The 16,023-nt window shown below is 39.2% G+C and overlaps 1 protein-coding gene across 8 annotated transcripts in view; it reads right to left on the bottom strand.

Moving 5' to 3' along the window:
- Window positions 1-3,345: 3,345 nt before the first annotated feature.
- tpm3 (tropomyosin 3) overlaps window positions 3,346-16,023 on the bottom strand; it is a 38,427-nt gene continuing 25,749 nt past the window's right edge. For 4 of the 8 annotated variants that reach the window (XM_071910595.2, XM_078290462.1, XM_078290465.1 and 1 more), the window contains 4 exons: window positions 15,229-15,291; window positions 14,356-14,425; window positions 4,132-4,615; window positions 3,346-4,081 (listed from right to left, as the gene is read on the bottom strand). In XM_071910595.2, the coding sequence (XP_071766696.1) occupies window positions 4,533-4,615; window positions 14,356-14,425; window positions 15,229-15,291 (216 nt within the window). In that variant the 3' untranslated portion in view covers window positions 3,346-4,081; window positions 4,132-4,532. Of the gene's footprint in view, window positions 4,082-4,131; window positions 4,616-12,468; window positions 12,923-14,076; window positions 14,156-14,355; window positions 14,426-15,228; window positions 15,292-16,023 lie in introns of those variants that run through there. The other 4 variants (XM_078290463.1, XM_078290461.1, XM_078290466.1 and 1 more) reach the window with 4 other exon arrangements.

Below are 16,023 nucleotides of genomic sequence, written 5' to 3'. Positions count from 1 at the left end.
TGCCCATGTGCAGTTTGAGATTGATTGGCCAACCCGTTGAGGAGCAAAATAGATGCGGACAGACGGACGGACGGACAGAGTGTTCCTCATTCTATAGTAGGATGTAATCCCCAAAGTTCTTATGTAGTTTATACTTGTACAGATGAGTGAGTAAAAGTAACATACAAACTATCTTACACTTTATAATCTAGTTCGCTCATGCAAACTTTTTTTGGCCTAATGTGACATTATAACAGGTAGATAGTCTATTTAAAGACTGCAAATTGGTAGCCTATTGTGCAATTTTGATCTTTGCATCTGGATCAGAATGGTCCTGATATTTATTTTGAAAAACACACATTTAAACTTGGTTTAAAGCTGCACTAATTCACATTTAAACTTAGTTCAAAGCTGCACTAAATTTTTAATCAGCCTAACTCACAAAGTGGGGCTACAAGTGACTCTTCACCACGTCCACCCCACCACTGGGTAATGAAGTCCTTCAAACGTTCAAAACCATCATTCACACCTATGAGCGGGACCTTCTAATGGAATACATGCCCTTAAGCAGGCCTAATTAATAATAATAATAATTACACAGAGCAATAAGTAGTAAAATATTTTAGATGAGGTCATTTCATAGATATGGTCAAATTCTCTGGATATTGCTTACTTACAGTTGTTCCGCCATGTTGGTTTATGCACAGGAAATTACAATCACAAGGCATTCTGGGCAAGTCATGTTCCTGAAATCGCTGAGTCGCACCCTCGGCCCTCAAAGGGTCGATCTCATAAAGTTCACTTGGGTTATGAGAGTAATAGAATGGCACTTAAGATGGCAGTGGGGATTCCCATGAGGAGAAGTGCCAAGAGGAAGGAATGTCAAGTTGTCATCTTGGTCAGTTGCAGTGTAGTGTATAACCACAAAGCACCAAAAGAGTTTGTGCAAATGTGCATTAGTACAGCATTTCAATTAGTCGTTAGCGATTTAATAGGCCCTTTTCACGTCGCGAGAAACCGGTGAATTACAACTTCCTGTGGCAACTATATTTTTGCGAAGAGCCAACTTTAGGCGAATAACTTGTAGTTTAGATCCAGGAGTCAACAAAAACAGTCTTTGTATTTCACCAATGTTAATTTTGGGAAGGTTGTGGAGCGATTTAGTGAAGGCCAGAGCTGGCAAAAGGAAGTTGTAAAGCACCCGTTTCTCAATGCAGAAGCTGTTACCATGACTGTGAATGTGAAAAGGGCCTATATACCCTCCCTGACTTTCCCTTGGTGCTTGGTGATACGTAGCACCATACATCGCTCCATTGGCCACTTGTAGAGCAGGGGGCGGTGTCCGAGGAGGAGCAGAGTATTTTAAACAGAGCACTTGCCCTTAAGTGGGCCTAATATTTAATAATAATTACACAGCAATGAGTAGTAAAATGTCACAGATTAGTTAATTTCAGTCTAAATCTGAACAAGCTGGTGAGGAAGGCCAGCTCTGTTGTTGGACACGAACTGGACAGTCTGGAGGTAGTGGCAGAGAGGAGAATGAGGGGAAAGATCAATGCCATCCTGGAGAACCTCTCTCACCCTCTCTACGACGAGCTGAGGCTGATGAGGAGCAGCTTCAGCCACAGGATCCTCCTTCCACGCTGCAGGACGGAGCGGCTCAGACGTTCCTTTGTGCCGGCGGCCATTGGACTGTTCAACAGCATCAGTGACCCCGGTGCCAGCCAGTCATGACCACCACTCCCCCCCCCCCCCCCCCCCTTTACCCGGACAGGCACTAATAACTGAACTCCTTTCCACTGATTATGTATATATACAGTACATATATATATGTGCATTTATTATTATTGTTTGCATTATTATTTGCATTTTGCACTGTCTCTATAGTTTTATATTATGTACATTACCTTTGTTTTTTATCTTATTACCTCTTCTCTTTATTATCTTCTGTACTTATTTTCCCCTGGTACTGTTCTGCCAGTTGCTGCTGTGGCACCCGAATTTCCCAAAGGGGATTAATAAAGTGATATCTTATCTTATCTTAAATCCTCTAAATATGTTTACTTACACTTGTACAGTATATCACTTGTGGTTCATGCACAGGAAATAATGATCACAATGCATTGTGGGCAACAAGGGCTCCTTGACTGCCTACATCGTTGTTGACTCATTTCTTCGGCCCTCTAAGGGTTGAATTCAAAACGTTCACTAGAGTTATCAGAGTAATGGAACTGATGGCAGCAGGGATTCCCCAAGAGGAAGTCAACAAGAGCAGGTTAAAATGACAAATGAAACAGGGCCATAGACTCCATAGTCCAGAGGGAACTAAATTTATTTACCATGCATTTCAGAAAACTACTTTATACAACAGGATTTACTATTCAGGCTTAAGATCTAGTCCTGGATTCATTTATATCTGGGGAAACTGGCTCTACACATTTTATATACGCCCATACACAAAGGAACAGTTCTATCAAGGATTGGCATTTCCTTTTAACATTTACATTAATCACACTATGTTGGTGTCCAATCAGGTGTGTAGTTTGGTGTCTCTCAGGATGTGTATCAGCCTCATAATTTTGGCTGCTAAGTTAATTCAAGAAAATTCATGTAAACATAGTCTCATAAGCAATCTGGACAAGACCTCATTCAGTCTCATCATTCAGTCTCACCACACACTATTGAGATTAACTGGGTAGACACAAATATGTTTTAAAAATATTGACAATAATTTTATGTTATTGTTGCTATTAATGATCTCTTTAAAGTTGTTATTGTTTTGTTGGTTTTATTACTTTTCCCCACTTGTGGTGATTTTGTGTTTTTAAAGGAACAGTTCACCCAAAAATGAAAACTTCACAGAAGTGGAAGAGATTCACATGACTGTGCACGTGCAACTGTTTTTTGAAAACAATTGGCTGTAGTGAAGATTTACGCTAAATAATTGCATAAATATTGGTCTTTTCCACTAACTGTGCGATCGTGGGCTTCAGGAGACTTGGGTTATGCTGCATGAGCTGCATGGAGTAATTTTATGGATATTTTTTGTTCTTTTTCTGCTCTTTTCGGAACTCTAAACATCAGTCCCCAAAGTCCGGGCTTTTGGAGAAGGTTGCTACGAAATGGTGCTGGCAAGCTCCAGCTGTGTTATATGGACTAACAAAATTCATCTGTGTTTCAACTGGTATGAGGGTGAGTAGATAATGACTGAATTTTCATTTTTGGGTGAACTATTCCTTTAAACACCTATTTGTAATTGTGTTTTGTGCAGACCCCAGAAAGACTAGCTGTTACCTTGGTGACAGCTAATGGGGATCCTAATAAACTTAACTAAAAAACTGTTTTAAAAAGAACAAGTTGTTGGAATAACAGTGAAAATCTTGGTCTTTATTCTTTAAAAAAAATCATTATATAGGAACAAGGCCACTGAACTTTGAACATGACAGCCCTGTTGCTTTTTACTAGATATGCTGAGTTCAACCTCTCCCATACCACTGTGATCTGCTATTTGTGACAGGTAAGCTGTGGGATGAGCCCTATATTTAAAGGACAAATGGGCAAAACTGTCATGGCGAATAATCAATACAGAGCACCTCACCACTTGACATCCAAAAATGAAGTGGGTGGCCAGTAGTTAGTCTATCAGAAGAGCACAGTTTTTGGTGTACTGCCATTTGTGATAGTGACTATGAGTCAGTTAAGGGAGTGGGTAAGAGAACATTCAAACTGAAAAAAAGCGACACATTTGTAAAAGAATTGAAAAAACATGATCAAATGTATGTCCTTCATCAGTCTTAACTGACGTGGTTTTGGTCCCATACCATACTAGAGTGAAATGGACAAGTATCAGAATGAGCTTAGAGAAAAAAACAGAAGCCTAGTTCCATCTCTGCTGCTAAACCCCTTGATGTTAACTGATGCAAGTGATAAACACAATCATACTGAAATCTCCAACACAGGTTTCATTTCACAATGTCCTTACATGCTCTCGTCAACATAAGTCATTGATGGGAGGAGATGAGGAAAAGGGAGGGACAAATGAGTGAAATCTAATCCCTGGCTCATCGCAGCCCTAATTAACCAGTTAGACTTGTCAGATGGGCTAGGAGCTGAAATGGACCACAGCCATGGAAGACAGTAAGTGACTAATACCTTAGAGTAGATGAGAAAAAGTATCTGCTCCATTTTAAAGATCAATTCAGCAATGATTAGATTTTGTATTAAACGTCAACACACAGAACAGTCTTTTGGTAACAAGTATAACATCACTGTATAGCACTTAGCATAATCAAGGTAGCTTTGTTCATTAGAGTTTAGCTGAATAAACCCATCTATGATAGTCACATCAATGACCAATACTAGAAAGGTTTGCTGATGGAGTGCATGTGAAAGCTTCTAAACCTTGGAAAACAAGTCTTACTGGTTTTTAATGGCACTCTAGTCTAGCACAAGTTCCCGGGTAGATTCATACATTCAAATATCTGAGAAGACAGTGGAAAAAAAATAAGGAAATGAAGAGGGGTGGGTAAGGTTGAAAGACGAGATTGAGTTCCTCAGAAGCTGTTGAGATCGGCCAGGGTCTGGTCCAGGGTGGCGTGAATCTTCACATTCTCCTTCTTGGCTGACTCCAGCGCGTCTGGGAGAGGAAACAAAAACATAAACTTTCAAGTCAAGCAAAATGGTGGCTCTAGATAGAAGGCCTTGCTTTGATGTTTACCGTTGACTTTTTATTATTTTTTTTATTTTCTGGTCTCAAACTCGTTTGGCCATTGCCCACAGCAATGAGAAACATACACCAACAAAATGAGACTAGAAATGCAAGGTACATTGGCAATAGCTGTTTTTTCAACATTGTTAAGTGTTTTACGGTGGAATTTTTCTTTAACTATCCCAAATACACCTTCAAGTACATGAATCATTTGTCATATTCGCCTAGTTTTGGTCGAGGCAAACCTCCGGTGACATAGGGGCTTCTAACACAGCTGACCACAATCTGCTCAGTTATCCTGTTGCTGAAAGGTGACAGTAAAAGGTCCAAGCTGACAATATAACAACTGAATAATCGTCACATCCCGAAACCACAGAAGATTTGGTAAATAGTAGGACGCAGAGGCTATTGTCCATAATCTGGATTTCCCTGCTTTGTCTCCCCCACTGGCGGTGAGAAGTACTTGAAACGATGTTCGGACTACAACCATGGAAGTACTACATGATCAAAGGTGTAGTGTGTCGTGTGCTGTCAGCTCACCAGTAAACAGTTCCCATCCTAGCAAAAATAACATCCCCAGACCAGCTAATTTGACTTTCAAAGATTCCAGTTTTAAAGGTCCCATATTCTACTCTTTCCAGTGTTTTATATTATGTCTTGAGGTCCATTAAAAGCTGTTTGTGTGGTGTCATGTACCAAAAACACACTCAATCCATTTTTACACGTTCATTTTCCAGCATCTCTCTGAGCCTTGCCAAGAACAGGCTGTTTCTGTTGCTGTGCCTTTAAGGCTCATTAATATTTACGACCCCTCTGTTCTGATTGGCTAACCGTTTCAAGAGTGAAACGTGAGACACTGCAGCCCGGCAGCTACAGGTAGGGAAAACTCTCCGGTAATAAACAACGACAACTGCTCAACCGCTTTGAAAAAAACACTTTGTTAAACTATTATTTCTTACAAAAAATTATAACGAGCGGACCTTTGTGACGCCACAAAGTTATGGAAGTCCAAACGGCTCATTTAAAGGCTTGGTTTTCTAATATGGATTGTGTGGATTTAGTTGTCTACTGTACATTTTGATACTTTCACAATGTTTAGATAGCACATCCAACTCCTTTATAATCAAAGAGGCAAGGGAAATCCTGTTTTACACGATATGGGACCTTTAAGGTTTTATTCAGGTTAATCTGTTTACAAGAACCTTTGATACCCTGTTTTTGAGTCTCTCTGTTGCCATAAATAAACAAGTAAATTGAATAGTCCTCCTCTGTCTTTGACTGAGCAATAGATTACTTATAATACAGGGGAAAGAAATGATGATCCAATAGTAATAGTACGTAGGGGAGACCAGGGACAGTTGTCACAATTTCCTCAGTAATTAAATAACCTTTTTGGCAAGTCTGCGCGTAGTTGTGGCGCGCGCATCGCCGGAAGTCTGCACCTAGTTGTGGCGCACGCATCCCCGGTTATCTGCACAGAGTTGTGGCACGTGCATCCCCTGAAGTCTGCACGTAGTTGTGGTGCGCGCATCCCCAGAAGTCTGCACGTAGTTGTGGTGTGCGCATCCCCGGAAGTCTGCACGTAGTTGTGGTGCGCGCATCCCCGGAAGTCTGCACCTAGTTGTGGTGCGCGCATCCCCGGTTATCTGCGCGGAGTTGTGGCACGCGCATCCCCGGAAGTCTGCACGTAGTTGTGGTGCGCGCAACAGAGACTACCACTTTAGTCTCTGTTCTGTCAAACATTAATATGGGTGCTCACTTATTGAATTTGACGATTAAATACAAAGTAATTGGTTTAAAAGAGTATTTCTACCGATTTATTTTGAAGGCTAAACGGCAAATCCGGAAGTCTTGTTTCTGGTCATTCGCAGTAGTGTTACCTATGGAGTTTCCAGGGTGCATGCGCACACGTGACGTTTTTTGTAAACAACAGAGTGGCGATTTCAGCTAAATAATGGTGTAAATGTCGGTCTTTTCAAGTCAGTTTGGGATCGGTTGGCTTCAGGAGACTTGCATTACACTGGACGAGTGGTATGGAGCCATTTTATGGTTATTTTCCGTTATTTTTTGAAGCCTGAAGACCTGAAGTCTGAAACGGTCCCCAGCAATGTCGGTTGTTTTGGAGAGCTCTGCAACTTACTTACTTTGCTTGTATCGACTAAAAAACTTGACCGGATTTTCTACTGGCATGGGGGTGAGTAGATAATGACTGAATTTTCATTTTTGGGTGAACTATTCCTTTAAAGCTGTAATGCAGGACTTTTTTCCAGTAATAAATAGCTATTTTGGACTGTGGAGTCCGATTGCACAATACCAATTGGCAACCATAGACCACTCGGGAATTTTTTGGCCGGGTAGTACCAGATATGTAGTGGAGCGTATATGTAGGGATACACGTACACCAACCTCTGTGGAGAGAGATTAACCGTATACGCACCTAAAAATAGCGAGTGATACATCTTGGTGTCCATCAATCAGACACCAGCCAATAAGATCATATTTCACTGTGTTTTCGATTTAGCAACCCAGGTGGGCACTGAGTATTTTGATTTGACCATGACCGATTGTGGAGAGCACTTATTCACCCACATTATGTCCTATATGTCCTATCACAAGTTGTATAGCGAGTGCATTCTTTTCTGTTCTGCCTTTGTTCTTTTTCCCGCTGGCTACGCGCGCTCAACATTCTCTTTGTGACAGCTGTCGTAAAATACCACCACTAAGGGACTCAAACCCTTTTGAGTGCATAGAAATTTGGCTCCAGACAAGAAAATATAAAGATTTTGACTGAGTGAGTGCATCTTTCTAATTTTACTTACATAACAAACTATAGGCAACAACAGAGGCACCAATTTGTGATGTCACTGGGATGTAAAATAGCGGACTGCTCCACAGACAATGAATGTTTGTGTGAGTTCTTCCACCTAAAGGAAATTTCAATTCTAGTTCTGACCTGTTAGCATTACTAGAGTATAAATCTCACCTCAGCATATGGAGCAGTCTTAAACAGCCTTACTGTATATACAAACACAGACCATCAAGAGGGACTTGCAGCATTAAGATATTGCTTGAGTCAGACACCAACTGCCCAACAACTGATTTGTCATTAACTGAATGGACTTTACATAACTACATTTTTATTTTTCAGGATAAAACTTTTTAGACAGGCTGAAGGTTGCCCTATGGGTGCTTGAGTATTATAGAGTGTGATATTGCTCTGAAAGATGTTTTTCCCAACCCACTTTGCGTTGTTGAGCCACCTCCCAACAGACTCCCCTCATAACTGGATCAGGTCAGAGGTTAAAGGCTTGTTTAAATGCGGACATTGCAACCACTGTAGTAATGCAACTCAGACTAAAACATTTGAAGACAGATTGACTGGCAATGTACATCTGCGGCATTTCATCAACTATACCACAACACGTATTTTACAAATTAGAATGTCCGACTTGTCATGTTTTCTATGTTAGCCGCACTAAACAACACCTTAAAGACAGACTTGCTGAACACAAACTATCAGCGCAGGGAATATAGACTATCCTATGGTGAGACACTATAAGGATCATTATAACAGTGACCCCTCATCCCTCACTGCTATGGGTATTGACTAGGGCTGCGGCTATCGATTATTTTAGTAATCGAGTATTCTACCGATTATCCCATCGATTAATCGAGTAATCGGATAAGAAATACTTTTGCTTTATTAAAGAGCAATAGTAAATATACAAAAGAGAAAAGCTGTCTGCACGAAGCTGTCCATACGACACTGTGATTTACTGAAAACGAGGTGAAATAATAATTATTATTGATATTTATTACTAGGCCTAAATATCATACAAGTTCATAAGACTGGCTAATGTACATTTATTTACTATGTTGAAGGGTTGCCCTACACCTGCTGACCCTACTCACTGCAATCAAACTAAACTGAATATACCTGCTGTATTGGACTGGTGCATTTTAGGCTCCAATTGCTACTTACACCACCTGATATTTTGCTTTCTGGGGTATTTTATGCATCACTGTGAGGGGAGTGGGTGTGTGTGTGTGTGTGGGTGTGTGTGTGTGTGTGTGTGTGTGTGTGTGTGACTATCATAATAATAACATGACATCTATCTATCTAATAATAACATGAATGAAGCTCAGGCTTTCACAAATTGACTGCAGCATTTTATTTTCTGTGGTTATTTTCTTGAGCAAAACTTAGCTAACTTAGGGACATCATAACTAGCCACCATATTGATTTACGTTCTTAACTAGCCATTACATATAGCCATAATTAACGTGCATTCTTTACTAGCCTTCATCTCATCCCGTTTTAAAATTAAGTGCTGACTCCGCCCACCCGGCCAGTTTCGGCGTACGCCGGTAGCAATTACAAGTGGACCCTATCCTACAGTCCCTGCTCTCAGCGGAGGGAGGGAGCTACGCTGTGTGTGGGAAGCGCTGTGACTGTCAGACCTCTCTGGATTAGACAAGCAAGTAGAGAAAACCGGCATCAGCCGAACCAATTTATTGCCAAATGCTTTGGGATTCAACACATTAACATTGCTTCCCATGGTCAGAAAAAGTCGGCAGATTTGTCGCTAGTCGCTTTTGAGAAATAAAGTCGCCAGGGGGGTCTGAAAAGTCGCTAAGTCTAGCGACAAAGTCGCCAAGTTGGCAACACTGGATCCGAAACTTTGGACACTTTCTGTCGTTTTCTCTGGCCTGTCTCTTCTCTTCGCCCCTCGCTATTTTCTCTCTCTTTCTCCAGCGCGTTGTGCAACAGTAATAATCGTCCGTGCGAAACACTGAGTGTGTATATAGTTATATGGATTAAACGAAGCTTCGATGCAAAGAATTTGCATCGATGATTTTTAGTAATCGAGTTACTCGAGTTTCTCGAGGAATCGTTTCAGCCCTAGTATAGACCATGTCCCGCTGTCTGTTAGGAAGGGAAATCGCTTCAAACTATTGAATAAATAAGAGGCCTATTGTATTTTTAAACTTAAAAAGGATTAGTTCTGGGATTTGGACTCATTGTTAGCAGCAAGAGGCCTAGCAACGGAGCTCGCTGTTTCAACTGACAGCTGACTCGGGAGTCAGTATCTGTGCGGGTCCAAGTACTACAGGTATGTAAGAGACAAATTATAATAATATCCCCGAAAAACTTGAATCTTTTCAAATGAGGTATGGACATTGATGACCCCTAGAGGAAGAAGGAATTTTGATGTGTTTATGATTATTATAACTATTATTAATTAACTGAATAAATTCATGTCCATGCTATTTGGACCCATATCTCACCAATGGTGAATTATATTGTATTGAAATTTGTCAAGAGAATTGTTCAGGCCATTGGGGAAATTAGTATGAAGTTTGAACTTTTGATGATAATTATTAATAAAATAGTTAATTTGTTCTTGAGTTAATTTATTATTGTGTGTTAAAAAAATAGTTAAGGTACATACCCTTTATTATTGGGGAGACAATCCCTAGAGGATTATATCCATTCATTTTGGAGTGTTTAGGAGTAATAATAATATAATTAACTGGTTAACTTTATTAATTTGTGATATAAAAATAGTTACGGCATGCAAGCTTTATTATTATTAAGATTAGCCCAGAAGGAAAAATGTTATTGTTTGGTGAAATAAAAATAGTTGGGACATACAACCAATATAATTGGGAAGATTAACCCTGGAGTCTTATTGTGTGATTACTGAATGGCTTTTTATTACATTTGACTTAATGGGGCCTTCGAGGATTGGGGAATTTCGGGGATATACCCTTGATGTTGTTATTTTTGTTATTGTAAATGGTACAAATTATAGTTATCTCCCATTATATTTTATGTTTTGTACCTTTATCTTCTGCTTGTTGTACATATGTTTTCTGATTGGTTCACACACACACACACACACACACACATATATATATATATATATATATATATATATATATATATATATATATACATATATATACATATATATACATATATATACATATATATATATATATATATATATATATATATATATATATAAATAAGGTTTTTGCTGCCCCAGCACCAAATGGCCATAACTTATCCACAGGGGGTTGATAGGGTTGTTGATCAATACCAATAACTCCGCAATTACTTGATCAGGTGCTGAGATTTCTGGCTTTCAAAACTAACTTTCCGGCCCGTGCTCTGTTTTGGAACCAAAACTCCCCACCCACTGGAATTTCAAGACACTCCCATTCCCCCCATTGTCACGTTGCAAGACATTTCAGCTATGAAGGCTAAAACACCTTGTCCTCAAGCCAAAAAAGCAAAATGACATAGCAGTATTATTATTATTACAGTATTTTGAAGATGTTACCTCTTCACTAGACATTTCTGTTGGACCTCTGCTCTAATTAGCTAGCTCACTCCTCTCTACTGTGAAATTGTGACTTTATGTCCATTACCATAAGCTGTGCCAGGACCTGTATTGTTGCAATTCCTTGGTCGCTGACAGAGACCAATAAAAGTCACAGATTACTTAATTCCCCTTTAATCCTACTTCTTAGCTTGACAATTGCATTATGTTCCTGTACATTTTGCATCTTAAATCAACATTGACCATTTTGAACTTTTTCCATCAGCCCACTTGAATCGTTGCTGCATTAACTGATCACAGCAGCAGCTAGAAAGTCCGCAAATCAACAGGAGACTATTTTTAATCTAACAGAGGTCAATACATTCTCATAACAGTCTAGTACTTTCCTGATGGATAAGGAGATGCTCTGTACAATGTCTCTGTTATAGATGTTGGTGCACTGGGGATAGGACTGGTTGCTGCACAAGACTTGGCCTTATGCACTCATCATACTTGATTTTGTGATGACTTTTGAGATTACTACTACTTAGAAAAGTTTACATAGTTTAACACTTGTCTAATGCCATCTGGTCTGTAGCCTAAATGACTTATGGCGATTGATTTGTCACTGGTGAAACAAGGTTTCTATATTTAGACTTGGAGGATGGATTTGCCTCGATCAGTCCATCCATTCTTGCTTGAGGTTTGGACTGAAAATACCTGCTAGTCATCCAGTCTTTGTTATCTCTGGTCTGCAGCTCTAGCATTAGACAACTTACTGCGCAGTTTCTGCTATGCCCTCCCCCACTTTGGTCACATCAAATAACAGAATACAATATGTGAACAGAGATGAATAAGATGCACACTTCTATTATTATGAAAAGCTGAGGAACATAAACAGGAGCACTTAATTTGATACAGTGGCCGTTATAAGAATCTAAAAAATTTAAACATTCTAATTATTGATGAAATATATGACTATTATTTGTTAAACCTAAAACCAAACAGTAATATATAGTTAATATAAAGGGTTTTAACAAGCTTGGGGAAAACAGATCATATTACATCAGTCACTACATTGGCTCCCATTCAGCTCCAGAATCCAATTAAAAAAAAACTTTTGTTGGTTTTGAAATCTCTTGAAGTATTTATCTGATATGCTTGTTCCATATAAGCCTTTTATCATTTTCTGGAACAGAAACACTGAAACTCTAGAGGCTTTTAAGATAAATTTAAAAACACTTTTTTTACTGCTACATTTGATTGTTCTTTTAACCAAAGTTTATACTTGCACTACTTGCACTCTCAATACTTACACTTCGCGAAACTCAGAATCATATCAATGTATTCTACTGAAAAAACAGCCATCATCTCAAAATGACCAATCTCCACCATTACAGCCAGTCAGCAAGTCATGAAAATCTAATAATGTAACCCACTATGATATTTTTAGATAGAAATGTGAATAAAACAACCTGAGAACAAAACAGACATGGACACATATACACTGACACATGCATTTCTTCCCTCCCTTTGTTCAACATTTATAGAGAATCACAACTACAATGGAGAAAAAAGCAAAGAACAGAGTGAGATCAGAGACAAAGAATCCTTGAACAGAATACATACAATGACCAATGACTATTAGATGACTAGAGGCAGATTCAAAAAGGAGCAAGTTAGGCAGATACATCAAGAAAGTGCTAAAGAGAAAGTACAATGAGAAAACGTAAAGGAAACAGGATTTTAACAAACAGTAAAGGAATGAACACAGACAGGCAGAGTAAAAAGGGAGGGAGGAATGGGGAAAGAGACCGACTAAGAAAGATGAAACCAAGATGTTCAGACAGAGTTGAGAGTCTTGAAACCACAACTTGAGAGAGCGGCAGACCTTCCAGACATTTATCTGAAAATACAAGGAGCGAGAAACGATGATGACGACAAGTTGAAGATGTTTACGTATTAAGTCGTAGTTATGAAGGAGGCCTAACCGTGCTTCAACAATACGAGCAACGCGATCAACAACTCACTGGGAGTCCATTCATTTCATATAGAGCTGAGCTACAAGGAAAGTCGGCCAATGTGCGGATGGTCGACAAGCTCGTCGGCCAAGAAAAGTTCTCATCATCCATCAGCCAATGAGATTTCTATGCTTCCTCGTTTCCCTACCGATGTTTGGTGAACAATAGTTCGGCCTGGTGCAAAATTGATGAGAAGTTGATTACAGCCATTCAAAGCTTCCTACTCATCTACAATTTTTATTTGAAAGACTACAGGAATAAACATCTCAAAGCGATGCTTGGAGAACAATTGCATCCATCGGTAATAAAAGGCAATACCAAAGCAACACAAAATACATGATTTGCCTGTTCAAAACTTTGTAGCTGTAGCTTTGTAGCTGATGTCAAAATAGAGTGACCCATCAACCAAGTTGCTCGCAATGTGAACGCACGGTAACTCAAGACTTTTTGAAGCAATTAACCATCAAACCACAAAAGTTTACCATCCACTACAGCTACCAGATATGACAACATGCCTATGAGAACAACATAGACAACATTTTCACAGCATCTCCTGAATCAGTGTGGGGTGGCCAAAAAAAAAAGGTTCTGTCTTGTCTGAGTCTTGATTTTACACCAACTTAGGAGATGAAAGTGAAAATTCAGCAGCATTTTTAGGGTACTTTGATGCTGAAAATTAATCTGGCATAGGTTTTAATAACCAGTTTTAATAAATACAGCACAACTGTCCAATTTATTATATTGTTATGGCTAAAAGCAATTGTTACTGCTGCTGGGAAGAGATTTAATTGTTCATTAAGCATCAAACCACATAAACGTGCTACATGCATATGCTAATTCATCTGTGGCCTCAATTAAATTGAAAAGTCGTTTATTAGGTACATTAGTAAGATTTTTTTTTTACTCAAAAATATTAAACACGATGGCAACCAGGCATTTCGTTGTACAACAAAGTTCTTTTTAGTCATGTAAAAATGTTCATGCTACACTGGCAAGCTCAATGTGCATGTCACACACACACACACACTTCACTATTTACATGGAGGTCATGTCATTGAGGGCGTGGTCCAATTCCTCACTAATGGCCTTGTACTTGAGTTTCTGTGCATAAAGCTCATCTGTGGATACATCCACAGACAGACCAAAGTGTGTTAGAAAGGAAAAGGGAAAAAAACATTAAAAAAAAAGAAATATAGGGATAACATGGAGAGGTTGAAATCGTTCACACAGAAAGGTAGGGCTTATGATAATATATTTAAAGTGTAATTACAGGTTGTGCAAGAGTATTGAAGAAAATAAAGTAAAATCAAGATTGTACCTTCCAGATCGTCGATTGTCTTTTCCAGCTTGGCCACAGACCTCTCAGCAAACTCAGCACGGGTCTCAGCCTAAGATGACAAAGCACAAGGCAGCAGGGTTCTGATCAGACACCATCAGAGGCCAACAAAAAACCAATGCCTCCAGGTGAACAATAATGGCCTACTAGACAGAACAATTAAGTCAAAGAAAACAGACAGTGGATTTTCTAGGCCTTGGTGGTCTAGAGGTTAAAAAGGTGCAATGAGTCAGACTTCCCCATGGCATAAAATGACCATATCATACAGTATCTGTTTGTGTGGTTTTTGTTGAATACCTAAGAAACCTGCAGAACAGGGGTGTCCTAGTGGCTCAGTGGTCTAAGGCATGTACCATGTAAATGAGACGTCTTGGGTTCAAATCCGGTTCAGGACCTTTGTCCTATGTCATCCCTTCTCTCTCCCAATCTCTCCTTTCTATCTCCACTTTGAACTATGAAATAAAGGCGAAAATGCCCCAAAAAATAATCTGTAAAAAAACTCAAAAAAAATTTGGGAAACATTGTTTTAGCCAAAAGAGGAAGTAGGCCTGACAAGCCTTCTGAGCCTTGAGGAAAGCTGCTGTTCCTTATGTCTCTGCATGTGCCAAAATGACAGCCATAAGTAATTTTGTTTCATCATATTTTAGTTTAAGGATACCTTTACTTTTAACAGTCCAACTACTGTTTAAGAGAACGTAAGCTTATTCTTTAGCACATCTATACATTGTCATATTATGAATAGGATATAGCTGTAATATTTTATGAGAAACTGAATACTTTCTTTAATTGAAACAAATGATTATACAGTATCAAAAGGTTGACATCCTTCCCTCATGCTCAGACTTGTCCACTCACCTCCTTCAGCTTGTCAGTCAGGATCTTGATCTCTTCCTCATACTTGTCCTCCTTCTGGGAGTACTGTGGTCAGAAACAACACTATTCAGACACAAATCAGTGATTTGACAGCAACTACAATACAACACACACCAAACCAACTTCTTGGCACTTGCTTTCACACACACACACACACACACACAACATAGATTTACATTATTCCCACCTGTGTTGAAGATTATATCTAGAGAAACATTCTTCAGCATTCCAATTACATGCTATGCTCAAACAAAAATAAAACAATGTACAAACCAGTCATAAAATGCCCCCAGTCACAAGCATCAGTTGTATCCCATTACTGCTTAGCTAGTAAAATGGACAGGTGACAACATTCCAAAAATCTGGATTTCATTCAAAAATAAAATGCAGATAATCCCCTATTGCATAATTTATCTTTACATTGTAACTTCATAGCCAGGCATACCACTGGTCTGAATCAATCAGTCCAAATGAAGTTTAATATTTCCACACTAGCAGCAACCTCTGAGCCTGCAGAACACTGCTTCAGCATATTCAACAAGCTGTTAGTTCTTGTTTGCAAAGAAACAAATCTGGACTTGCAAATGTAGGAATGCAGCGATAGCGGTAATATAAACGAGCAGCTAAGTGTTTCGTCATGTAACCTTATTCAACTGCGGGCACACTCAGGCAACTCAGGTACATGGAGATTAAACAGAACCAGACTCAAAGAAATCAGAAATGGAAATCAGCTGTGCTTTTACATAATCACAGAAAATCTAAACTATGGTTAGGCGA

Source organism: Centroberyx gerrardi, chromosome 19 (assembly GCF_048128805.1).
Source record: "Centroberyx gerrardi isolate f3 chromosome 19, fCenGer3.hap1.cur.20231027, whole genome shotgun sequence".
In the NCBI taxonomy this organism is placed as follows: domain Eukaryota; kingdom Metazoa; phylum Chordata; class Actinopteri; order Beryciformes; family Berycidae; genus Centroberyx; species Centroberyx gerrardi.
This window is presented reverse-complemented; position numbering and strand designations above follow the sequence as displayed.